Source organism: Archocentrus centrarchus, chromosome 19 (assembly GCF_007364275.1).
Source record: "Archocentrus centrarchus isolate MPI-CPG fArcCen1 chromosome 19, fArcCen1, whole genome shotgun sequence".
In the NCBI taxonomy this organism is placed as follows: Eukaryota; Metazoa; Chordata; class Actinopteri; order Cichliformes; family Cichlidae; genus Archocentrus; species Archocentrus centrarchus.
In genome coordinates, this window is record NC_044364.1 from 27,324,666 (window position 1) to 27,351,832 (window position 27,167).

The 27,167-nt window shown below is 41.4% G+C and overlaps 2 protein-coding genes across 4 annotated transcripts; both read right to left on the bottom strand.

Annotated features, from left to right (window-relative positions):
• Positions 1-1,246: 1,246 nt before the first annotated feature.
• nfe2l1b (nfe2 like bZIP transcription factor 1b) lies at positions 1,247-11,535 on the bottom strand. 3 transcript variants are annotated; one of them, XM_030754478.1, is made up of 6 exons: positions 11,287-11,535; positions 9,498-10,309; positions 8,215-8,436; positions 6,100-6,189; positions 5,467-5,625; positions 1,247-5,327 (listed from the first exon to the last, which is right to left on the bottom strand). In XM_030754478.1, exons 2-6 carry the CDS (start codon positions 10,047-10,049, stop codon positions 3,948-3,950), a joined length of 2,403 nt encoding a protein of 800 aa, XP_030610338.1. In that variant the 5' UTR covers positions 10,050-10,309; positions 11,287-11,535; the 3' UTR covers positions 1,247-3,947. The 3 variants fall into 3 exon arrangements, with proteins under 3 accessions (XP_030610338.1, XP_030610340.1, XP_030610339.1); XM_030754480.1 differs by lacking the exon at positions 11,287-11,535 and adding an exon at positions 10,413-10,907; XM_030754479.1 differs by lacking the exon at positions 11,287-11,535 and adding an exon at positions 10,409-10,907.
• Positions 11,536-13,578: 2,043 nt separating this feature from the next.
• Positions 13,579-26,198, bottom strand: cdk5rap3 (CDK5 regulatory subunit associated protein 3). The gene is made up of 14 exons (XM_030754982.1): positions 26,060-26,198; positions 25,728-25,776; positions 25,450-25,581; positions 23,428-23,528; positions 23,257-23,305; positions 20,757-20,935; positions 20,104-20,240; positions 19,135-19,279; positions 18,800-18,907; positions 17,636-17,717; positions 17,445-17,533; positions 15,303-15,508; positions 13,846-14,017; positions 13,579-13,712 (listed from the first exon to the last, which is right to left on the bottom strand). The coding sequence occupies exons 1-14, from the start codon at positions 26,063-26,065 to the stop codon at positions 13,647-13,649; spliced, it is 1,521 nt and encodes a 506-aa protein (XP_030610842.1). The 5' UTR covers positions 26,066-26,198; the 3' UTR covers positions 13,579-13,646.
• Positions 26,199-27,167: the final 969 nt, after the last annotated feature.

The following is a 27,167-nucleotide window of genomic DNA, read 5'->3' on the forward strand; positions in this document are numbered from 1 at the left end:
TGGCACAAAGCCCCTTTGGGTTTGCTTCAGGAAGGGCATAAATCTCGTTGTGGCGACCCCTTGTGACAGCCAAAAATAGCTTTTGTAATCTGGATGTTCATATAAACAAAGACAAGACTTTCAAACAACACGGTGAGCATATATGCAAGTAATCGTGACACTACTGCAGGCAGTTTTTTTCCCTACTTCTGGCTATTTATGATGTCAAAGACAGCAGATATTCCTAATATGATCATCTGATCATCAATGGCACCCTGCTGTTAAAATAGGACAAAATAAGATATATAAAACTCAACTTTAAACAAATACATGGAGGTGTTTAATTTATATGTCAGCTCTAAAGACACAAAAAGAACAATTACACAGGTATTTACAAGATCTTATGGACTTGGCAATCTCCTGCAGGCATGAAGGAGGGTGACAGTTTGGCATAACATCCCCTATGGGCCTATCATGGTGAAGAAAGCTCAGCGTGAAGGCAGAGCAGCTGATTTACATTCCTAACCTCACCTATGGCCGCCTAAGGCTCTGGGTCATACCCCCAAATAACAAGGTTGCAGATACAAGCTTCCTCTGAAGGGTGTCTGGCCTCTGCCTTACAGATCAGGTGAGGAGCTCTCATTCAGGAGAGGCTCAAAGTGGAGCTGCTGCTCCTCCACACTGAAAGAAGCCAGCTGAGGTGGTTCGGGTATCTGACCGGGATGCCTCCTGCCCTGGACGCATCCCAAGAGAGGTGTTTTGGGCATGTCCTACAGTGAGGAGACCATGGGGTAAACCCAGGACGAGCTGGAGGATGTTATCTCACAGCCGGCTTGGGAACACCTCAGTGTCTCCCCTCCCCCCAGAAGAGCTGGAAGAGTTGGTCTGGGTGTCTCTGCAATCCATATGCAGAAAAGTAAAGAAGAATAGATGGATCTTCTCTTATTGAGGCAACATTGATTTCAAACCTTATTTGCAAGTGGCAGCAAATTAGAAAGAAGAAGAAAAAGGAAAAAAAAGGTGGCTTAAAGGGAGGGGGGCTGGTCATTATTAAATAATTAAGGATTATTTTGAGCTGTGGATCAAGCAAAGCTACTCTAAAAGAAGCCACAAATAAAAATAGGAAGCTGCAAATGAACATGAGAGGCCCACTTTATATGCTGAACTGCCTCTTTGGTCTATTTTGGGTTGCTCACGGCCCTGGTTCTCCGTTATTGAGTGACTTCACTGACCGGAGCCTGAAACATGGACAACTAGAACACAAGAGTCACAGGTGAAAATAAAAACACTTTATTAATCAATAAAAACAATTCTTGATTGCCAGCAAACATCTCAAAACGGAGGGAACTACATCCAAACTCAAAGCAGAGGGTGTGACTGTTAATGGACAGACTACATAAAATCAGAACAAACACAAACATGAAAATATTTACAGAACGAGACAGACAAAAAAAGTGCACTAAGTAGTAGCAGTACTAAGTAGTTGGTGTTGCACTGGGTTACACTGAAGTGAATGTTAACCAGAGGTTCATGCCTGAATATCACATTTAATGAGGACATTTCTCCGCTCAAAACAGTTTTTTTGGACATCATCTTAATGTTGCGAGTTCTGCTCAGCCTCTTGGAAAATGTTCTAACCTAACTCCTATCTCAGCCGCAACAACTGACCTATTTTTTATTTTTTCAAGAAAGTGATATTACACATGTACTGACAAACTTCATTCAAATAGACAAGTAATAGCACTTCTACTTTGAGAACGTTTTTTTTTCCCTCTCTTCGGTTCTCAAAACCCTTAAAAGTGAAGACAATGTTAAATAAAGGCATTCAAATCAAAGTGGCCACAACACGTGCCATCATTTCACACATTCAAGTCACGCTATTACTCGTGTGGCTTACTTTGTTATCAACGCAAAAACTTAAAGTATGATTTGTAATATTTAAGCCATCAGCTTGGCTTTACAGCAGTTAAAAATCCTCAAGTGGCTTTCCACAGTTACAACGGCGCATCAGGGCCATTCAAGGTAAAGCAAAATGTAAGGAGCCGGCCGAAGGGGGCAATATTCAAGGAGATATATCAGAATATTCTAAATTAAAACTGTAACTTTATGACCCCCCCCCAAGAAAATGTATGGAAAAAAAAATAGCAAGGTGTTCTAAATTTTTATTCTATTTTTTCCCATAATTTTCCCATTTTCTTCTTGCCATTTTAATCTAAAAAAAAATTCTGTTTCTCTCTCTCGTAAATTTGCCTTTTATTCTTGTAGTTTCCAACTTTACTCAAGCTTTTCCTCACACATTTGCCAATTTTTACTTGAAGATTTTCCATTTTTCCCTTGTAAATTTACCCATTCTTTTCTCAACAATTTGACAGTAGTTTTCTCTGAAATTGTTCGTTTTATGTAAATTGACAGTTTTTAAATGAATTTCCCATTTTTTCCATTTAAACTTAGCAGTCATTTCCTTATGAATTTGCCTGTTTAGTTTCCTAAAATCTGCCATTTTTAAAAAAAAATCCTATATTTGCCATCCTTTTCTCTGAAATTTGAGATTTTTCCTTCAAATTTTATGACACTAATCTCAAACACTCAGGTTTTCTCCTCTGAATTTTACCCCACCTTTGCCAATCTTACATTTTTTTCCTCGCTTCAATGGTCCTAACGCAGCCATATTTAACATTTGGCGAATAAGTTACTTACACCCCAGCGTCGACTGAGCCTGCTTTTTATTAATGCTTAAAATGGGGCATCCAAGAAACTGACAAATACCTTCGACCCACGACTGCCTGGAGTTGGTTTTGGTAACACAGTACTCTCAGGAGATCCTGGTCCATCACAGTTTCCTTGAATTCTTCATGAAATTACAGGCTCATAGTTTTCAAATCAACAAAAAGGGTGTAGACTAATATGTAAAGCTGATGTGGCTAGACCTATAACCTTGCTTATACTACAGATTATGAACAGTTAATAAGAGCCTTCCTAAACGCAGCTCCCGTATTTAAACCTGCAGCGAAGGAATAGCGACAGACACGGCAAAATGCATATAGCCAAGCCTTTTAAGGACAAATTACAGTGCTATGTATAATTTATAAGGAAGCCGATACATTTTGCAATGCAGCGTGCCTCCTCCCTAAATCTGCTCCTCTTCAAAGATTTCACCTCCAGGCCTCTTTCAGTAGCGGCCAGCGTAGGGAACGCTCTCAGCCTCTGACTCCTCTCATCTCAACATCCACCTTCCACACATCAAACCCGATCCATTTATGGCCTTCGAAACTTACATGCCATCTGACTCAAAAACTGGAACCTACAGAATTAGAGTGCAGTGTTGGAGCATTTAAGATGTATACAGATCATGTGATGTGCACCAAATACAACCTTTGGTTAGTATAGGTGTTAATCCTAAAATAATGGACTTCCTTTTAGCCTTTGGTATCTAAACTCACACAACCATAGATGCCGTTCTTTGCAACTTAAAAGCCTCAGTGACTATGAAAAATCACCAAAAAGTCTCCAGGGTGGGATGTGATCTGCTAGTCCTTTAAAACCTTCGGTGCATAGGTATCCCAACCATCCTCGACAGTGTTTTTGTACTCCCACCAGTCCCTTCTTTCACCCTGCGAATCTCCTCCATCCTCAGTGGTTTGGTGCAAAAGGATCAAGAGCAGCTAATTTTTTTTTTCTTCCTAATAGCTCGTTTTATGTCCTTTTATATCCCTCTTCTCCACGTCTAAATAATTAAATCTCAGTACTCAAATGAAGAGCTACTTCTGCGTCAAAGTTGCTTCCAGGAACAAAAATTGTAGGAACAGAATGAAACGGGAGAAACTAATGCAGGAAGAGTAGTCAACAATGCCATTTTTTTTTACTCACCACAATCTTCTTAAAGGAAAAAAGGACATCTCTCTCACGTCTGCAGAAATCTTTCTTACTGACTTAGCAAAGTCATAGAATAAACAGCAGTTTGTCCCCCCTCACTTCTTTTTGTCCTTCTGTTTTTTCTCTGGCTTCCGGTTCTGCTCGGCAGTCGTCACGCCGCGGGGCATGATGAGCACGCTGCCATCGGCGCTGTACTGCAGCGAGTACTCGCTGGGAGGATAGGGCCGGCCCTCCTCGTCCCTCAGCTGAGTGAACACCTCTTGGTACAGGCTTTGCATCTTCTGCTTCATCTGCCGGATGGAGCGAATAAATTCCATCTTCTCTTTCAGTAGGCGGGCCTTGTCGCGCCTCAGATCTTGGACACCCTGCTCCAGCTTTATAATGGTGTCCAACTTGCGTTTCCGGCAGTTCTGGGCTGCCATCTTGTTCTTGCCGCGCCTGCGGATGTCGCGGATGAGGGCCAGCTGGGGTTCACTCAGGTGGTGCTTGGCTAGGAGCTCGTTGAACTCTTCCACAGGCAGGTTGATGATCTTGTCATTTGAGAAAGGGATTTTCATGGCCCGGGCTCTGCGCTCGTCACGGCTTGAGTGCTTGTCGAGCAGGTCCTGAGGAGGCTGAGGCTTTGAGTTCTGTTTATCGCGGACAGTCTTCTTCCCAACTGAGATGGGGAGCTCTGGGTGCTCAGAGAAGGCAGAGGAAAGCGGCAGGTTGTAGGTATGATTATGGCTGATGCTGTCGAGCTGAGGGAGGGTGTGGAACTGAGAGGGGTCCTGGTAGCTCATACGGCAGAGCTTGCTATACCCAGGCTGGTAACCTCCAACAGCGCCTTCCTCCGTCTCTACAGTGGCTACCTCGGAGTCTGTGCTGTAGCCCACAGCTCCTTCCTCCGAGAAAGTGGCAGAAGTTGAAGAGGAGGAAGCTGCAGATGAGCAGGAGGTTTCTGAGCTGCTTGGGGAGGCCGGGCTGTGACTGGAGTCCAGGGAAAGACCAGAATCTGAGTCAAGCTCATCCTCCAACTGCGACGCCTGGGCCTGACTGAAGCCTTCCTCCATGGCGAGGTCCAGCAGGCTGATTTCATCAAGCATTGACTCCTCCAGCAGGGTGCTGAATGGATCAGGCAGGACAGGTGTGGCAGTAACGTTGTTACTGGAACTGTTTATGTGTGGTGGGAGAAAGATCCCAGTCAGGTTTGTGGCTCCAAATGTGGAGTTGATGTTAGTGGAGTTGCTGGAGGAGGGTCTGAGCGTGGCGGTTCTTGGGGCAATGCTTGTAGAGTCCAGCTGGGGGTTGAAAATCTGGGGGAAGTCTTGGCTGCAGCTGGGGAGGGAAGCCTGATGAAGGCTGACGTCCTGGTTTATCGGCGTCGAGCGAGGAGTAAGTCCAAAGTTTCCCGCAGCATTTGACTCAGTTGTCCCACTTACGGCACTTACACTGCTTGAACTGGTGTGGAGTGAAGTGTTGTTCACCTCCATTGCCTTAGAAAAGAAAGAATTTGAAAATCATTTCAGTATTTGAAACTACAGATGATTGGAACCTGAGACTGTCTGGCCTTACAAAATATACTTAAGACCATCATGAGGAAACAAAAACAAAAAACCTCCAAATGCATCTTACTTGTAGCTCCATGATGGCCATGATGTCTTGCCACTGCTGCTCCAGATCTAACTGTGGCTCTGCTGAGGGTAGCTGTGGCACCAGAGGGAGGCCCTGAGATGTAGAAGGAGCTTCTTCATTGGAAACAGCAATTTCCGGGCTGACGACTGGGGCTGGAAACTGTTTAAAAATATGACAATTATTAATTAAAAACAAACAAACATTAATTTTTCACGATTCTTAACGTATTGTGCCATTTTATATTATTCAAGAGATTTGATTGCAGGCTGTGTTTTATGTTTTGGCTGCACTGAAGCAAGAATTTCCCAATTTCTGGGGAAAAAAAAAATAGTGCATCTTATCAGTCGAATTCAAGGCATCCCACTTAAGCTGCTGTAGCTTGCCTTGAACAGTTGCTTCCTCTGGAGGCCTCTTCTCTACTCACCTCCACCCCAACTCCTCAGACTTGTCAATATCATATTTGCTTTTACTGCTGGCTGCTGTCTTCTGTACCCTAGTTAGTGGTTCCTGCTGCTGCTCTCACTGCCTTAGGCTTTCCACACATGCATGTGGGAGGGAGGGGAAGAAGTGATGCCAGCAAATAAGAAAAACACGTGTTCATGACAATTTCAACAACAAATTTTATGTTGTTACCTCAGCTTCTTCTCCAAAAGGGAATGTGGCCTCCAACAGCCGCAAGCATTCTTGTAGAGACAGTGAAGTCTGTGAGCCGAGACCTGGGAGCTGATAACGCCACAAAAACAGCAAAAAGAGAGATACCAATACTCTTAAAAAAGGTTTTTAAGTGGGGTTTTTTTGGGCTTCTGAAGTGCCAGAAAAGGTTTGAGAACCGTTGTTTTAGGCGATTTGTTGACTATTCGTTGCACCTTCATAATATTAAGTGATTTATTTACATATATGTTTTTTAGGGGGCATCAAAAAATGTTTGTACTTCCAGTGAGGAGAAGAAAATCTAATCAACACTTACCATTACGTGTGCTACATTACAGAGAAATACAGTAGAGTAATAAAGTTTAAATATAAAAAATACATTTTATGAACACGTGCACCCAGCAAAGAGACTTTCTAATATCAGAGGCGTCCACTATGGCTAACTTTATGCTACCTGCATGTTAAAAATGATAAGCCATGCTTCAAGTTAATAAATGCTGAGCCTGAGGAGTTTGCAGGCACCTTACTGGGGTCATCCTTTATCCTCTTTAAATGATCTCACACTTTGGATTTCCAGCCCAACAGCCACGCAAACGATTCTGTCAATTTGTGACTGAGTCACTGTTTCCTAAAGTTCAAAGGTTTTATTGTTCTTGTAACCAACCAATTCAAAACGTGGTCATGTCTTCTAAGTGACCAGCACATGTCTGGATATTAGGCAGCAAAATGAAGCATATAAATGAAAGACTTTGCTAATACAAATCAGGAGATCTCCATCTTAACCGTGCACGGTCAGACCTTTAATTTTTTATTTCTAGGCATTTTGTTTCACATCACAAGTGAACGACACCAGATTCAGAGGGCTTTCACACCAGCCCAAATTACATTATTTTACTTGACATCAGAGTTTCTTAGTCTGTTATTTGGACAGTCTAGTTCAGGGGTGTCAAACATGCGGCTCATGGGCCAGAAATGCCTCGTTAAAGAGTCAAATTAGTTAGTTTCATTAAATATCAGAAAAGTTCCCTTTTATTTTAAACAGGAGGAAAAAAGATTCTGTGAGTTTACAGAAAATTTCTGTTTTATTTTACAGGACAGAGTCCAGGAAATGAGCTGCCAGTACTTTTCTGTAATTTTACAATGCTGCCAGTTTTCTTTGATTTACTACAGCAGCATTTCTTTGTAATGTGGAAAAACTGAGACATACTGTCAGACATTCACTTATTTTCTAAAGACCTCTCAGGCTGCTGACCGTAGGTTTTATGAAAGGACAGTTTATTAAATGTGGCTGTTTTAAAAATGTACCTTAAACTCAAAGCAAAGGGAATAATTTTGACACGTTATTTAATAGGTTTTCAGGAAATTATCAGGAAATGGTCTGGCCCACTGAAGATCAAACTGGGCAACAAACTAAACTGGGTTTGATGGTCCTAGTCCAGCTGCTGACATTTTCAAGGTTCAAAGAGACACATTTTCATAATCTCATATTTGTTTCTTGCACTATTAACGAACAGTTAATTAATACTCTGCATTTGTCTAGTCAATCCACAGCTAATAGCTGAAACACTGCATTGCATTTTATTTTATTTTTTAAATCAACTCATATAAACAGCGTGCTTGACATTATGCACGTGTGTGCACTCGTAGTTTTATATGTAACCTGAGCTTGTGACTCTGGACTGTCGCTGGTTCACTGGAAAATTCTCTTGAATGTGAAGCCTTAAAATAAATGTGATACAGTCGTGTGTGTTGCTGTGAAATGAACTTCTACCTTAGTCTAACTGCAGCGGCTTGATTTGCTTTATTTTACCAGCTAGTGTGACTCAACAATGAGATGACGCCGTTGCCGACATGCCGAGCAATTTTGATTTTAAAAATTAGTGTTCAGATCGACTCTCTTAGGCAAATGGGGCAAAGAAATGAAGTAGAAAGTTTCTACGTTTATAAAACTAATACCGAGCAGAGAAAATGATCTCTTATCAGCAGTGTGCAGCTCCCATTTTTAAATCTCTTTTTTATGTCTTACAAGGAAGGGAAAAGTCCCACCTCCAACTGAAAACAACAGCATATAAGAAAAAGGATTTGGCATTAACAAACCTGCTCAGGAATGCTCTCTCCAGTCTCTCCGTCCACTGGCGGAGCTCCTTGTAAGTTTACGCCATTCCTCCAGCTCTCTTGTTCCTCGTTCCCATCTTTGTTCTCCTGTGGGCTGGGCTTCTCCTCCTCGTTTTCCTTCTGACGGTTGCTGTAGTTGAACACTTCTCTTCCTGCACCAAGGTCAATGTCCTGTCGCCATAGGATGTCAATCAAGTCAATGTCCTGAAAAACAAACAAACAAAGAGCAACCGTTGAAAAACGTCCCCATATACAGAGGAAAGGTACTTTAACAGCCACATACTGCCTCAACATATTCGGGCTATGCATGGCTGAAAATATGACCTAATTTCTGACAAGTGGGCACTTTTTTTGTTTTTTTAAACCTTTTATACAAGCTGTTTTTTATTTGAAAGTGGAGCTCACATAACACAAATCAGATGATGTAACCATGACATAAACACTTGAGCACGGTGGTTATCATGTGATCAGAAAGAAATCTTGCTTTACTGCAATCCAATAATGACTGTGAGCTCAATCTCCACAGTATCATTATGGCCATTGTGTGCCTCGAGTATGTCACATAATAGTTAATGTGACAAATAACAACAACAAACATGAAATTATATTAACACATAAATAGTAAATGTGAAAATTAAATAAATAAAAATAGTAGATGTCTCATCGCCTTTGTTCCATTTTAAGGAAGTAAATTGAGAAGAAATTTATTGCTGGCCGTGGATTTCAAAGTTGGTCAACGTTAAATGTGGCCAGAACCACAGCCATAATAAATGTGACTCAACTGGTTGGACTAAAAATATCTCTCACTGATAAAAGACCCGGGGTGGAGGCTGTTAAAGTTTATTAGTTAACATAAAGATATGTTTTTTGAAATACAGTTAACTCATGGTTTAGTAAAAATAAATATCAGATTGATTAATGCACGATGTCATACAATATTTTTCAGTAACAAAATGCTTTTCTTTCTACCCAATAGTTTTTTTTTGTTTTTTTTAACTTTGGTAGGTTAATCTGCTCCTAAAATAGGCCATTCACAACATAAACTCCTTTTATGTGGTTTTAGATGGCCAATATATGCATTCCATATTTACTCTACTTATTTAAGGTATTTTGCTTATTTAATTTTTGGCTGTTGTAATAAATTTACTAATTTTCGAGGATAAATAAAGTACATCTTGTCTTATCCATAACTCATATCCATAAATGCTGCTAAAAGGAGGCATTTCCCCTACCTTCTGATAGATGCTCTCCAGGTGGAAACATACCTCTTTGGTGAGGTCGTCATTGCCATCCCTGTTGCCCTGCTCCTGGTTGCCCTCTGGGGCCACAGCTCCCAGGGTGCTGTCGGCTGTGTTCAGACTGTACGTGGATTCAGGCGCTCCACTTCCTCCCCTCATGGTAGGGTCAGGGTTGTTAACGTCCTCTAGGCCGGCCCCATTGTCCAGGGTGATGCTGGGGCTGGACTGGCTGCTGGCGGACACCACAGTATCAGAGTCACGATGCACTAGCCAGGTATTGAGCTCGGTACTGGGCACGAAGAGGCGATCCAGCTGGCGCACCTGGTTTAGCAGCCGTCGAGTGGTGAAGAAATGGTCGAGGTCCACGCTTTTTGGATGGATGCCATAGCCGTCCAGTGTGTTGCGCAGGTTGTGAAACTGTGTCTGGGTGTAGGCTGAGCTAGGCCCCAGGATGATCTCTCTCAGTGGGGGCAGCTGATTGCTTAGGTAGGTGTCAACGTCCACCCGCACCCCAATGAGACTCAGAAGGATGGTGAACTGAATCAGGCCCTCTGTGAAGTACTTTTTCAGGTAAAGCATTTCTTTACAAAGGAACAAAAGGTGAAAGTAAAAAATAAAAACAAAAAGGGGGCCAACTTTCTTGGATCAATACTTCTGCACTACAACTAAAAGACTGAGAAAGATACATGAACATAAAAGCTGGTTAAATATAGCAAAGGGGGGAAGGGTTGCCAACAGGATTATCTATGTCCAAAAGCTGTATAAGATCCACGATGAGGTTTTCACTTCTTAGAGTCCAACTCAAAGCTCAGCTCTTCATCATTCTCATCGTCTCATTCCTGGCAAAAGTAAGAAATAAAATTTGTGTTAATGCTCTTCTGCTGTAAAGTTAAACATTATAATGCACTCAGCCCTGAAGCACATCCAGCCTTACCTACCTACATTTGCATTAAGCACATGTTAATGAAAAACCGGACTTGCTAGTCCACTGCAACCACTCCATCCTCTAAAAACTAAATAAGTGATGTCGGCTCGCAAGGCGCAATGGCTCTTCATTGCTGGACATTCAGCAGCCCAGAGATGGTGAACACTGAGCTCCGGGCATCACCCCACCCTTGACAGGACAACTACTTCTTGTGGGTACTGCTGAAGGTGAATGAGGGAGTCCAGAAAGCTCGCTGGGCTGCCAGCATACGCACCAATGTTAGGGTGGATAGCACGGTCCCTCCCTTCTCTCGCCCTTACGACGTTAGCTGTTGGGTGCCTTGTGGTTTAAAACTCCGCTACTGCTATTACGCATTGACTTATTACACAACACAGAACAGCTGTGATGTGTTTTATCTGGTTACCCTAAAAAATGACAGCTTTCTCTGTTTGTATTTTAATTTTAGGACTGCCTACTTCCGCTGTAGCTAGCATCAAACAATCTCCCTAGCAACAAGTGGTGAAAAGATGAGTGGCAGGCGGTATAACCATTCACAAGCTTTAAGCGCGGCGACGACACATGACTCCAGCAACTCCCAGCCAATAAGAATGGAGCAAGGGCGGGGTTTACAGAAAATGCACAACTACTATTGGAACTCAAAACGTACACTGTGCTAGCCTTCTGAGCTAGTTTGCTGTTAGCTACCTTAACAATTCAGCTAGTTTTAAAAGTAACTTAAACAAGATACACCACTGTATCCAGTTATTCACCCGTAAATGTCACTTTTATTCATTCACGTGACTGCTAACGTTCGCTTGCACCATAAGTCACTGCGGTATCGTCGCACGGTATTAGTTATTTAATCTGAAACCTCTTGATTTTAATACTTACGCATGAAGATTTTGCAAGCGTGCCTTCATGCCCCAAAGTCAGCTAAGAACAGTAACAGGTCCTGTTTCATTAGAAGTCCCACATTTATACCAGGTACAGCACTCTCCAGCCTTTCCTCATTGAATGGCCCACCATGACTTGCAAAATTGCTAGCTGGCCCGGCTAGCCTAGCAGCGCTGCTTGACACCAAAACACGCTTTCACACAGAGCATGCGTAGAACTTTCTAGTGGCAAGCTTTCATCAGCCGACTGAAAATCCCCCGCCGGTAATCTTCCACGGGTGGACGATGGTACAATAACAGAAATAAAGGCTTAAGGGGCTGGGTGAGGGAATAAGGGCGGGGGGGGGGGGGGGGGGGGGGGGGGGGGGTATTTATAAAAATTTCGAGAAAAAAAGTTTTTTCTTTAAAGTCGGAAATTTACGAGAAAAACGAAAAATTACGCCAAGAAAAGGGAAATTTACGCGAAAACAAACTGGTATACTTATGAGAAGCTCCTAAAGTTGTTTGGAAAAATTTGGTGATTTCTTTTTCAGTCAATTGCGTACGGATCGCTTAACTTTTCAGGGTTCATGCTGGGAAGATATTCATGGGCAGGACATTTTCTGTCCCACCCATGGATCTTAAAATAATCCATGGGTGGAACAGAAAATATTACGTTTGTTGTGTAAATTTAACCCGTTCTGATAGAAAAATGTAAAAATAGTTATTGAAAAGTGGTTTCAAAATAGTTTTTGAGAATCCCCCAAATGGCATTTTTTCCTCTTGTCCCAGCTTCTTGATAGCCAGATTGCATGTCAGATATAATTTAAAATAAGTTACAAATCCACTTTTTTTGTTTTGTTTCTACATCTCTTATAACTGTTTAACCATTTTTTCAACATATTTTAAAGAACAGCACATGTGTAACCCTATTACTGAAACCTATTTTAACCTGGAAAAAGAAAACATGATCGAGTCCTGTTCTAACTCTATGAGCAGACTATGACACCATGACCAAAGGTTTTCTTCTTTGATATATTTTGTATCTTTACAATCTTTTCTCGGGACTGTCTCCAAAGTGCAGCACTGAAAAGCACATTACCTAGACATTAAGTAATAACTCTGCTGTCACACAGTGCTGTGTCCCCCAAATAAAGCAGCCCTCCACTGTGCTGTCACATGGCATTGTTGGAAATACTGAGGGAATCACATTTGTACAGTTAGTTACAGCACTTACTATTTTTTAGGTGTACTATATTTTTCGTGGTCCATACAGTCCCATGACTAATAACACTCCTTTTTAGGCCATTTTTTTCTCTTATATTTGCCAGATTTGTCCTCGTAAATTTGAGAGTGCTTTCTTATAAATTTACAACTTTAATCCTGTAAATTCTCACCCCAGCCTTCCAATCTTATAAATTTAAAATATGCAGTTTGTCAATTACACCAAGTCTCAAAAGCAGATCAATGATAATGAATGAAATCTAAAAAATTTTGAGTCCCTTTGCACTTTGCAATAAAAGTCAAAGCATGTTTGACTTTTATACGTGATGGATACACGGAGATAAAACACGCGCATACAAAACTAAATAAGCCAGGACGTTTTGGCAAACACCACCAACAAAAAAATATACATGTCATCATTAGGATGGTCTTGAGCTTCCTGACAGCCGCCACTCTACTGAGACCATTTCTAATGAGGCTTCAGTGGATCAGCTGAAGGTCCTGATGCATCTCTTGGGTCCTGTTTCAGGTCTCTGCTGGATGTTTTTTCTATTTCTTGCAGACATGATTTTCAGATACTGTTCATCTGCTCAGTTTTTTTAAGGACACACTGCATACACGCCTAAATACGCGATGTTTTTGGACAGTAGCTCTTTGGGAATCACCTTGTTGGTATAAAAATACTCATGACTGTAAAACTGTTATTTTTGGCATTTTGAAAATGGTCAGGTACAGGGACTGAACTGAAAATGCGTGAAAAAGCAGCCAATGTCAGCCAAGAAAAACTCTCAAAGACCTTCAGAAAGCCTGGAAGTCTGCCTCCTTGGAAGCCAAATATAAAGACGCGAGGGGTGGCCCAAGACTTTTGCACAACACTGCGTTTTGTTTTAATACAAAACAGAAAAACTGGACATTTTAAACCTGCTTAAACCCCATTTTTATCCTTTGGTTTTAAACCCAGACTGAATCCTAACATTTTATTTTACACAAGTTGCTTTTGTCACATTTGTATTATTTTTAACACTTGCTGTCTCTTTATCCTGACAGCACTAACACAAAAGATGTAAAGAACACAAAACCCCACATGTTTACATTAAATATCACTTTTTATTTCTGTTGGCGATCATGACAAAATATGACCGTCTGTGAAGTTCACTAAATATGAACCCCCATCAGGTTCACAGGCCTGTTGTGGTATCGCTTTGAAATGTCTGCTTCAATCTGTGAAAACAAACAGAACAATCATCAGTTACTTCTGAGATCATCGTGGGTATCACAATTACAATCTGTACCCTTTCACTCTATGTTTTCTAAGAAATTAGCAACCCCACTAACGTATGAATGAAGGCAGTACCAGTTTCTGGAGTTCCCGGGTGCGTCCTGCCAGCAGGTCAACACGAGGCTCCAGCCTGGACTGCTCCTGCAGGGCTTCCTGCCTCTTCTCTGCCATTGTGGCACCTTTCAGCACCAGAATGTCTGCCTGCTTCATTTTCTGTCTCAGCATCTCTGACACACGCTCAACATACCTAAACACACACACACACACACACACGCGCGCGCCATGTAAAACAGTGTGTGTAGATGCACAGAAAGGGAGTTTCCACTTTATTTCCTGACTAATGCTCAAGGTAGATTTAAAAAAATATATATATCATTTCTAAAAATCTGCCAAATCAAATATGAAGCACTTCCCGCTGTGGCACCGCCTCGCGAATAAGGGAGCAGCTGAAAGTGGCTTACCTTATACTCAATAAAATTCATGGTCAGTGTCCTTTACATCAAACTAAACCCTCCTACGTGATAACATATTATACATTCTGTACAGTTACGGCTGAAATTAATCATGGAACTAATGATAACAGTAACAGATTTTCACTTTTGTCTTTGGGGTTAAATGATGTTTTTCTAGTTCTCTACATGTAAACAAACTGAAAAATAAAGTTTTGATCCCAAAACTTTGCTTTTGTGGTTCAAACAATGATTTTATAAATTTTCCGATATGATGCCAGTGGTCTTCATTTAGGTTTGAACCTTTTTTCAAGCAGTACTCTCTTCAAAAATTGCCTCTAAAAATTATAAAAATGTTCAATAAAAGAAAAAAAAAACAAATACGTGAAAGTGATTCGTTGTCTTCATGCAAACCAAGAAAAACTGTTGATTTTTAATTTAAAAAAAATTGTTTTCTTCGTGTCTTTTGAATTTATGTTTGCGGTTTTGTGTTAAAAAAATTATATATATATAAAAACAGGTGAAATTTAGTTATTTTGGGGCAAGAAAATCCTTCTAAAATCTACAAAAGCAAAGTTTGACAGGAAAAATCGACATTTTTTTATTCTTTTCCAATAGAAAGAGTTAGAAAATAAAACTTACTTGTAATCATAGATAATATCTGGCTTGCAGTTATTTATCAGGAATGATTCTTTTCTGGGCCTGAATTGGTCAAAATGCATCTTTGAGTACAAAAACTGTATTTCTTTGTGGGCTAGAGGTTGTATAAGAGCTTTATTTTTTCCTCTCAAAGATGGATGTTGCGCAATCATTCAGCCCCAGAAAAACAGTTCACAGAAATGACTGAAAGTTTGATTATTGCCAAAATACTCATGCTGTCCATAAACATCAGACCTGAACTGTATGTGGACGTTTAATGACACTCCAAACTACGACGTTGTTAAGCTAATATATAGAAAACTCACAATAAAGTGCTAAGAGAGAAGAGTTCTTCATCTTACAGGAAGGTTATGTATTCACACAGTTTGTTCCCTGAATTAAAGCTCAGAGATGATCGTGCTGATACTACGGTGATCATCATACCGTGGAGACGCGTGGATCATGAACAGGTGCTGCATCCGGAGAGAGGTGAGCCTCACCAGGAGGTCCTGCACCTCAGACAGCATCTCCTGGATGTGTTTGCGGCTTTGGCCTTGGATGATAGAGGGGGCCTGCTGGAACTGGCTCATAGCTACCACATCGGCCTCTTCTCCCATCTCACTCAGGCGCTGAGTCAGGAACACCTCCAGCTGCACCAACAAATGAAGCCAGTGTGTTGGGTTAGTGACAGATGATCAAATCCAACATTTGAATGCTATAAATGAACTGCCACATTAAAAAAATTAAGATCCTCCATGAACACGAACTATCTAGGGTTGCACCTGGATCGTGGAGCGGTTCCTTCATGTGAACCACTGTTAAGCTCAGATCCTAATTTTCTGCTGTGTCTTTGACATCGAAATCTAACTGCATAAAAAAAATCTCGGCATCATTTGAAACTTTGATAGCCAGCTAAACGCTTCACCTTAATCCAAGACTCGGAGATCATACCTTGTGCCTTTATTGCCTCAGTTTGTGCAGTTCTCTCTGTGCAGAAGCTTCCTTATCTCACCAGCAGCTAGTTCACTGTGCAGCACAAATTGTGACTAGCACCAAATAGAGAACCCATGACTCAATTCTAGTCTGGGTCCTATATCTTTTCACACTTTTCAGCTCCTTTGTGGAGTGAAATGCAGCCTCCTACATATTTCACTGTTGCAATGCATTGGTTTTCATTCTTTAAAAAATAAAATAATGAATGGTAGAACCAGACACTGACCTCAATCTTGGAGGTCTTTTCCCCACCATTTTAACTTTCCTCTTGCAGCCTTGTGGCCACATCCAGTCAGCTTATCTCAAACTTTATAATGACGTGCAGCAGCTGTGCTCACAGTAACATCAGGCTGCTTGGCAATGGTCTCGTAGCCTTCATCTTGACCGTGCTCTGCAGTGATTTTCTTCTTTATCTTCCCAGACAGTGGATCTCTTTTCTAGGTCACTGACTGAGGGGCTGACCCGGTAAACACTTTCTGCGTTTCTGGAGTATGCATCATGGTTAACAGTCAGACGTAACCTTCAAAGCATTTGAATTACATACTGCAAAATTTTCAGCTGCAGCCGCGGCTTCATTCTTACCCCGCCACCGCTACAGACACAAGAAATGCAAGGGGATTCTTCTCAGAGCAAAAACAAGTAAAGTAGAAGCTACACTGTGAATACTTCATTCTACTTTACTGCACTATTACTTGTGTTGCAGTACTATCACAATGTGTTTGCTTTTCTTGTTTTTCACATTTTCAAATTCTTATAGATGTGAATTACTGCACCCTGTTTGGGGTGTGCTCTGCCTCATGACCAGTGCCAAATGAGACAGGCTTCCCCTGACCCCACTTAATTAAAAGTATAGATGGATAAGTACTACTATATTTGACAAAAGTGGCACAGAGAGAAGAAAATTCATAGAAATCTTAAACACTTCCCTCCCACAGAGATTATTTTCAGCAATAATCCAAGAAGCCTATAGAACAGCCCCACCGGGTTTTTGGAAAGAGAACTGGGATGTCCCCATCTGACTCTAAGCAGTTCAATTAGAACTTTTTCCCCTATTTAAATAGGTTTAATGGCTTATTGAGGACACCTGTGGGTCTAAATGATATTTACAAATAGTCATCATCAATAATCTTACAATTGCAGCTTCCAAGTTTAATTTCCGAGCACACTGAAGGCAGGCCGGTGTTTGTGTTTGAAGTCCTGCATGGCGTGCATGTCCCATCTCTGGACTCCTCACATGCTACTCGACTCCCAAATCTTTCACACCTGCTGACCAATCACTGCTTCAGCTCCACAACCTCAGTTAAAATGCAAATGTTCAACCTAAATAACTGTGCAAGTCACTGTAAGATCGACTCCCTCCTGGGGTCTTTCTGTGTGGAGTTTGATGTTCTCCCTGTGTGTGTGTGGGTTCACCAGGTACTCCAGTTTCCTCCCACAGTTAGGCTAATTGGTGTTTCTAAATTGCCCGTGAATGACTGTCTTTCTTTCTTTATTAGCGACCTGTCCAGGTGTGCCCTATGATACCTGCTAGCCCTCCCAGTGACCCTGAATTAGATAATTAATATATAAACAATAGATTTGACTAGTCTTTACCTCCATCAGTTCATCAATGAACTGGCTGCGTGACTGAGGGTTTTCCAGTATAGTCAGAGCATCTTCACCCCTCGCCACTCCCTCTGGGCCTTCAAAATAAAATGAGTCTCTTTAGCAAACAGACGTTTTAACAGGTGAGCATGTGACAGCTGCAAGCATTAAAAGGATTTGGAGGAAATAAAGTTTCTTACAGTCTGTGCCAGTATCCACAACTTCAATTTCAATGGGAGCTTCTGGACCATCACCCCAGTTGATTGTGCCTGCCCCGGGGTCCTGATGACAGAGAGAGGACAGTTCAGCCTTTCACCTACCATTACCCAACCAACCCCGGTCCCACAGAGCAATCAACACTGTGGTTTATTAAAGTTTTTTCTGTCTCAAAGAAGCCTTCATCAGTACCACCCATAACAAATGTGCTGGTTTGAACTGGAAGCAGGTATTTCGTCAAGTTCTTCAATGGCTGCAGCCACAGGTGGACTTTTTAACACTTAGCTCCTTACCTTTAGCTAACTGTAAACCATTTCCTCAGTACTTTTAACAATTTTACCCAACTTATCCTTCAGCATTCACTTCAACTATTAACTTATTACTTTTAGCTGGTGGTTCTCAAACCTTTTCTGGCCTCTACCTTACTGCAGCAAGAAGTTCACACCAAGCAGTCAACCATTTTTATCAATCATTAACAATTAAATAACTATAAAAGGTTTTTCTGCATACACACACTGACATCAACACAGCGCCACAAACGTATATGCTTCCCTCACTGCACTGCACTGCACTTAAATGAACGGTGTTGCTGCTGGGAAAAATATATCTATACTGCAGGGAGCAGCAGTGTACAGGAAGTATGCTATTCAAACCCAAACACAATGTATGATGTTTTTTATTTGGGAAAAAAAAAATGTTCTGTGCATATCCAGGACTCAAACTGCATTGATAGACTTTGGAGATGAAATTGTGCCAAGTTACAAAGACCTGGAGTTGCTGAAAAGACACCAAAGTTGACCACATGCCATCAGTAATGGCATCAACTGTGGTGCAAATTGCTGTGCAAGGAAGCAACTATGCTTTAGTGGAAGCTATGCATTTCCACTATTTAAAAAAATGTAATAACTTTATATATGCAATTTCTCCTGTAGTTTTGCTGTTTCTCTCCATTACTTTCTGCATCTACTCTGACAGTCTCAACTTGATGCAGCTCAGTTTGCTAACAAGTTTTCACACTCACTGAATTTCTGCTGTGGAATTCAGGCGTTGCAGTTGGTTTAAGATGAGGATGTAGCTTTTGAAAAGCTTTTGCACTGTATCGCTCTTTTAGAGGAAAGGATGCATGTAGCCATGCTCAGATGTCTTACCTCAGAGTTTGGCTCCAGGCTGATTCCCCAGTCTATTCCATCCTCAACTGTGATGCCTGAACTCACACCGAGGGAATCTGATACTTTGCCAAAGTCGCCCCAGTCGATCTAAAGCAGATTTTAAAGACAATGCAGAAACACAAGTAAGTGAAAACCTCTGCTGTGAGTGAACGTTTGAAAAGACTGAAATATGCAGGCATTTATTCAACATTAGGGTCCTATTTAGATACATGAACTGCATTTAATAATAATAAAAAAAAAAAAAAGACAAGTTTCTTGGTAGTTTTAATTATATGGCCCTGATCAACATGTACTACACAGACAGTGAAACTGACCGTGTCCTCTGTGACTGTATCAGGAAGTGATTCCTCCACAACTGGCCTTTCAATAACTGTGGGGACTTTCCCCGTTCTCCACTCATAAAACGTTGTGTTTCCTCTTTTCTGGGCAAATGTCAGCATGGGCAGGACTGACTCAGACCTACAGAGGACAACATGTGAGCTTATGTGACCCAACACAAATATTTTGCATCTAAAGTGGATCTCAAATTCAATAAAATTGTTTTCAATGAATTTATTTTAGCTTCCAATTTGATCAAAACCAGATTATTAGAACAACACAGATTCAGCTTTTACACTGAAAACTGAATTCACCCAATCCCACATGCATCCTTAAAGTTCTTTCAGCTGTTTTGGGGATCAGCATCTCAAAGACGCACAATGAAGGAGCCAGCGAACAAACCACTGAACTTCTGATTAGTTGGCAACCTGATCTCACTGAGCTCCTGAGAGCAACCCATTCTTTCACTAATGTTTGTAGAAGCAGTCTGCATGCCTAGGTGCTTGGTTTATACACCTGTGGCCATGGAAGTGATTGGAACACCTGAATTCAATGACTTTTAGCAGTATAGTGTATCTAAAACAAGTCTAGATCACGAAAGGTATTCACAGGTGAACCTGAAGGATCGTTGAGTTGCCTGCATCATCCTGCCCACTGACCTGTGCACGACCAAGGTGCTGGGCAGTTGTCTTGTGCAACAGCCTTTATGGTCAAATCTCGCCATTAGTTTGTGGCCTGACTCCTTACAGAACAACCCCACCATGACCACCTTTTAAAGTTTACTTCATCATTTGCTCTTTGTCTGAATTATATTTATAGTTCAAGGAAATTCCTTGTAAAATTTAAGCTGTTTGTTAAGTTAATAAATAACCACTTTAAATAATCAAGATGACAATTATTGACCAAAATAATTGTAATGATGATTTTTTCCATAACATGGCAGCTCTACTGTATCCCGTACTCACCAGTCACAGACAAAGTTTGTAAAAGCTGCGTAAAATTGGATTTGCTCCTCTAGCTTCCCTGCATCCTTCCCGACTTTGTCAAGAACCGCTGGTAAGTCCTTCACCAGAGCCTGAAGCTCTCGAGGCACATGTTCACCCTGTAAGCAGCAAATAAGTCACTTTATCATACTTTTAACTCATAAATTTCACACAGAAATCCACTTTTAAAGCTTTTGCAGCAGCATACTGTCAGGTTTAGATTTCAGTTTAAAATCTTGGTTCTTATTTTTACCATCTTACGGGGTAAGCTCCCAACTACATTATGGAACTGCTCCACCATCTGAAAACTAAGGGGGGGGCTGTGCATTTAAAAGCTCCAAAACTACAGACCAGCCAATCACTTTCTTTTTGCACCCTTCTTCAGAAAGAAGCCTAAAACTCATCTGTTCAGACAGGCACTTGGATCGTGTTTGAGTTTTGTTTGCCTGGTTCATGTGCGTCCACCTTGCTTTTAGCATGGGCTGGTTTTACTGATTTACCTCCCTAAAGCACTTTGTGGCTGTTCCTCATCTTGCTATAAAAATAAACTTGACTTAGTAGTTATGCAAAAATGCAGAACTCTCAGTGCATGTGTCTAAATATTCTCCTGGAGGTGTGCATGTTCTTGCACTTACTGTGATGCCATACTGTCTGCAGGCAGCATAGTAGCGTTCCCTCAGGTCTGCGGCTGAGCTCTGGCACTCCACCTCCCGCCTGCTCAGCTCCTGCTGGAGCTGCTGAGCTTTGGCCAGCTGCCTCCTCAGAGCCGGGCCTTCGTAGCTCACGTTACGACTCAGCAGGCTGGCCAACTCCGCTGGGACACAGAAACACATTTTTTATTATTATTTATTCAGTTTCTTCAGCTGGGTTTTGTGGTCGATATATATTCACGCTATAACAATGCAGCAACAAAGTTTCCTGTTCATAACCTTTCTGCTGTTTAACAGGGAGCCTATGGGTAGAAGCAAGTTAAACCTAAGACTTTAAGAACTTTTAACACCTCCATCCATCCATCCATCCTCTTCCACTTATCCTGTTCAGGGTCGTGGGGGGGGGGGGGTGTACACAGAGAGACAGATAACCAGTGGCGTGGTGGTTAGGAATACCACCTGGAATACCACCTAGAAGGCCTGGGTTTGATTCCACCTTGGCCTGGGCCTCTCGCTGTGTGGAGTTTGCATGTTCTCCCCGTGTCTGCGTGGGTTTCTTCCCATAGGCTAAAGACATGCAGTTACTGGGGTTAGGTTAATTGGTCACTCTAAATTGCCCATAGGTGTGAGTGTGTGACTTTTAACACCGATTAGATGAAATTTAAGTGTAGAAGGAAAAATACAACAAAACCAAGACTGTAAAAGAGACTGACAGCTTCCAGGGCGGAAAAGTGAAGCCTTCAACTTGCATTCCTTCCTTCCAGCAGGGGGCGACTCCTCTGGTTGCAAAACAAGCCGACTGTACAGAAGTCCGAGAGGAAACTATGACCTCAGTTCAAGGGAGACTTCAGATCTTTGGACCTCAGACTGTCAGTCTTATTTAACACAAAATAAAGTCCATTTTGTAGAATATGGTTCTCACTGAGTCAAAGAGAATAAAGCAGAGGAATCTTTACTGTCATGAGTTGCTAATTTAGGTTTTCTAACAATTTGATACACATGTATTAGACTTTGTATAGCCACAAGGCCCCACTTGGGTCTGAGTGTAAAATTGATTGTTAGAGGGTGAACATGGGGCTCCAATCTCTCCAATTTACTGTGACACTAAACCACCGGGGCCCAGGTCTTTTTTTTTTTTGCATTTTTGGCCACAGCGGCTTTTGTTAGCAGTGGAGAGAGAGAGAGAGAGAGAGACAGGAAATGGGGGAAAGATACAGGGGAAGACACGCGGCCAAATTGGCGACAGGCCGGGACGCGAACCCGCGCCGCCCGCACCGCACCGCAACACGGCACGGCACACGTATGTGGTCGCCGGCTCCACCACTAAGCCACCCAGGCGCCCCACACTGAGTGTCTTTAAGCAGACTCCGAGCAGACAGTAGTCTGTGGCGTCTGCGACTGAAGAAAGTTTAGTCTGCAATTTTTTTTTATTAACCTTAATTGAACCATGATGATAAATCTCTTTAGCGAGCGTGTCCTGTGCTCAGATGAGAAGTACAAACCCAGTATATTTTTCAGTGGGAGAAGCACCAGGAGAACGCCACGCAGATGTGGGGGGAAAAAACAAAACAAAACCAAAAACCAAAAACCAAATGCTCTCTTGTACTTCTGTGCTGCCACATCAGCAATTTGTAGATACAAAGTTTAATTTTCTGTTTCTGTGTTCAGGTTGTGAAACATCCTGAAAATGTGACTACAGAGTCTCAGATCTGCGACCAGCGAGCTGTGTGAAAATGAACTTTGGTTCATGTGGTTTAAATGCATTTAGATTTAATGATTGTGTGATGCTTAGATTTTCATAATTGATTGCTAGCATTTACTATTGTTTCCCCACCATTGTGGGGAAACAATAGTAAATGCTTTTTAAATTTTATTTATTTTGTACAATATTTGAATTGTGTGTTCTCCATGCAAAATAAACAAACTAAACAAATAAAAATAGACAATATGACATAAACTGAGGACAAACAGTGCTCGGGGGGCTCATAAAAATGTCACATGCAGCACTTTGTGAAGTCTGGCCACAGACTAAACAAGCAAGCTGGTCTTCTTAATCATCTCCATCGTTTCCATGAGGGCGCTGTGAGGTCAAAATCCCACTGGGCCTAAACTGATTCCCCGCCTGGGCTTGAGTACAAGCCCAGGCATGAGCTACAATAATTAAGTTAAGTCATCACTAACTGTTTTCACACACATAAAACAGCATGAAAGTCTTAGGTTAACTGTAACGCATTAACAATGCAGTCACATTCACGATCTAAATGTTTAAAGGGGATAAAAATAGCAGCACTGAGAGCTGGAAATGTGTACACTAATGAGACTAAAAAACATTTTAAACCATCCGTCAGTCAATGTACACTGAAGAGATTTTAAGATTTTTTTTTTCTTTTAGAGGACCCAGAGACACCCTGTATGAAATACAGAGCCAAACACATGCAGTGTTAGGTTCACAGATGTTCTCATACCATGATGATGTCCCACTTACCCAAATAGACTTTATCTGCTTCATAAAGAGACAGAATCTCCTGCCAGTCCTGTGAAAATGAAAACACAAAGTTTAACAGCAAAAATCCAAAATGCAAAAATCCCCTCAGCCTGAGACACAAATGATTAACTCTGATAGACCTGCAGCAGCACCGTGTCTGAATCCTCTCACCTTCATCCTCTGTGAAGAGTATCTGCCAAAGATGTTCTTAGAGGAGGCCTCAGTTCCTTTCAGGATCTCCACGATCCTCAAACAGTGAAAGTAGTGAATGTCTGTCAGTGAAAACGGGCAAAAAAAAAGGATGAAAATTTAGAAACATTCAGGGAAAAGAGGAAACAGTTTCTAAATTACATGTGAAAAGCTGTTTGTAATGCAATAAACACCACAGTCACAGCCCACTGCAACCCCTGCTGGTGTTGCAGTGGCAGTAAAAGAGTCTTTGGGTGCTGCCTGAGGTTAACTGCTAGTTGTCTACAGGGTGTGGATAAAAAGGCTGAGGCTGGTTTGGGAGGGGACACCACTTCTTGCTAAACCTCGCCATGCTCTCCCGACTGCCATTATTAGCTTAGATTAGATAGTAGATAGTCTCCATTTTGTTGCAGCTCCTCAGCCTCTTAAAAATAAGAACATTGATGACAAGAAAAAAACCAACAAACAAACAAAAACAGACCTGGTAAAATCAGTAAAGATGTAAAAAAAAAAAACAAGACAAACAAAAGCCAAAAATCCAATATTCTGATAGCATTACGTTGACCTCATATTTATAAACATGAAGAAGAAGTTTCTTTTTGAAGTTGCAGATCACCACATCTCTGTTTTAATCATTTCTCTACACCTTAAGCCGTTAGCTAAAACAGAGCATGCATGCAAATCTGTTTTTCACCATCTTATTGACAAGAAAGGACCAATTTTTAATCTTTGCATATTTGGCTGGTGCTTCTATTTCTGCATCTTTACCCAACGTGAAACACGACTTTTAAATCAAGCTGCTTTTTACGTGTTCTGGTTGTCATTTCACTGTGTGAACATGAAAAGACCAACACTGATGAGTGACAACATCCTGGCGACTGTGGTTTAACTCGGGATTTACGCTTCAGCAGGAAATCTATGTGCTGTAAGTATGTACAACCCAAATTCCTGGCATTTTATTTCTTTCTATCATGGCTGGGAAAAACATTGGAACATGACCATAAGGTAATTAACACATAATGCAACAAGCACTACCATAAATGTTAACAGCGACGTCGGCCACTTACGTAGGTGACATTTGTAGGCTCTACAAAGATTGAATATTGAATATTCAATATTTTCTCAAGTCGACATTTATTATTACAAGCAAAGCCTACTGTACTACTGTAACCGTAATTATTCTGTCAAAAATATGTAATAGTGGACGGTTATATAAACAAGTAAATGCAATTTTTAAAGGTAAAACTTTGAAATGTAGTTCAAACTGACTGGACTTCTGATGACAGAAGGCGAACCCTCAATCCCTCATCATCACTGGGGAGGAAGTGGAGATGGTCTCTCAGAGGACCTGCTTTCTACGAACACTGAAGAGAAACAACCTCTCCCCTGAGCTGCTAAAGTCCTTTTACCACTGCTGCATTGAAAGTGTCATCACATACTGTATCTATGCACAGGCAAAGACAGGAAATCTCTCAGCCGGGTCATAAGGTCTACTGAGAGAATTATTGGACTTCCTCTGACTCCTCCGGATGACATCGTTAAGACATGGGGCCTCCGCTGTACACGTGGCATTCTGCAGGACGAGACTCACCCTGCAAACCATCTTCACCCTGCTCCCTGCTCCAGGCCATCTCAGCCCGCACCTCCCGACTACAGAACAGTTTCATCCCCACATAACCATCCTACTTCCTACTTAGCACAGCTGAACTTTATAGGTTCACAGGAGTATTGCTTTGCAATATGTGATGCCTTGATGACTTTGATGATTTATGGTTTGAAAATATTTATGTGTGAGTAGATGCAATGTGCTTAAGTGCGGTTGCAGTGTATGGATGTGAGCATTGATCTTTTATTGGGCGCACAAGAAACTTCTGCTGCATGTATCAATCACATAATGACAATAAAGACTTATCTATTCTTTAAAAAAAATGGAAAGGAGAGTCTGAGGAGGCTAAGAATGCTGCTAAATGGCTGGGTGAGCTTATTGTTCTGCAGGAGACCTACAGGAGCCGGAGAGGAGCTGCTTAATCTCCTCGTTCTCCGGCATGTCCTGGATAGCTGCGTTGATCTTCTCCCTGATCACCTTCACCGCACTCTGCCATTTCAGGTCGCAGTGCCGCCGGTCCACCAGCCAGTCTGAAATCACACAGAGGAGCGAGCCTGTAACATCTACTTCAGCCAGCATGTGAGAGATGACTGCAGGGCAGGAACAGCTGGCTGTAGCTCAGCTGCAGCGGGACACAAACACAGGCTTGCTTTGAATGCGTGTGTTTTGGTCTTACCTAAGAGTTTGCTGGTCTGTATGTCGATGGGAAGAGTCTGAATGTTCCGCTGAAATGAGACAGTCAATATTTTGTTATTTACACCTTTCTCTCTCTCTCTTTTTTTTTAACGTACAGGTGGGAAACCATTGCATTAAGCCGCTACCAAGGCATCAGGCGTAAACAGCTCCACAGGCCAGAGGACAGACGGCTTTCTACTACTTAAAATCGGGGGAAATCATTTTTCTGTCATTTATCTGGACTTTGACTGTGTGTCATCTAGCTAGCTTTAGCTTTAGTGTGCAGGCTCGCTTTTAAAGCCAAGTCAGAGAAAATAGCGCGCTTCATCTCACCTCCATTATTTCCTTTTCTTTTTAAAAGCTCTTCCGACACTTCACGGCTTCATTAAACGATCGTATTCTGCTTTATGCAGACTTAACATCGCCATCCGGATCTTTTCTGTTTATGACACGTTAGGAGAAGCAGAGCCAATCCGTGGAGGCGATGTTGCTATGCCGATGGCAGCAGCTGATTGGTGAATCGTGGAGGTGCAGTTAATGAATCTGTCGCTAGAGGGCAGCGGCGTCACTTTACTGTAGGCCAGTTATTCCCCGAAATCCACGGAAAATGTAGAAAAATGCTTGGAAAATGTTGGCGATTTCTTGTTTGCGTAAGATTCAGTCATTTGCTTGAAGAAGACTCATGATATTTCTGCATAAATGTAAGTTTTCTTCATTTTTTTTCTTAGTGTGTTTACCATAAAATATATCAACATAAGAGAGAGAAAAGGGTGTAAATAACAAATATACACAGCTCTACAATGTCTTAAGGCAATAAAAACAACAAATACAACAAAAGTTTAGTAAGAAATAAAAATTAAATAATTAAATTAAGACAGACAGACAGACACACACACACAGACGTGTGCACAGATGTAACTGAGCTCAGGACAGTAGGCAGCTCAGTAAATAAATAAATAAATGGAAAAGTAAATAAATGGAGGAAACACACAGAACACATATCTGTCTGTGTGTTTGTTTCTGTGGCTGTGAACTCCTCCTACACGAGATAAGGAACCGAGCAGCCAAACTCAGCACACAGCCACACGTCGGGCCTTCGAAGGTTCTCATTTATATCAGATATTGTAATGTCATTATGTTGCCTATTGATAGCGTCTTATCATTTTAATTACACCACAGTGACATCTCATTTATATCCACAAAAGCTGAATTCTACATGATACATTATAAAGTCATGTTGCCCCCCTTTTTTTTTGCATTTACTTAAAACTTATAAAATTTCATTTCCAACAAAACAAATAGGCCAGTCATAATTGTAGCATGGGTGTGTACTAGTAAAATGAATTAGGAAAATTAAATTGTTGATATTAATTAAAACCACAGTTTATAAATTAATTGTTGCCTATTTTCATTTTTTACACATTTAGTGCATTTGATGAGA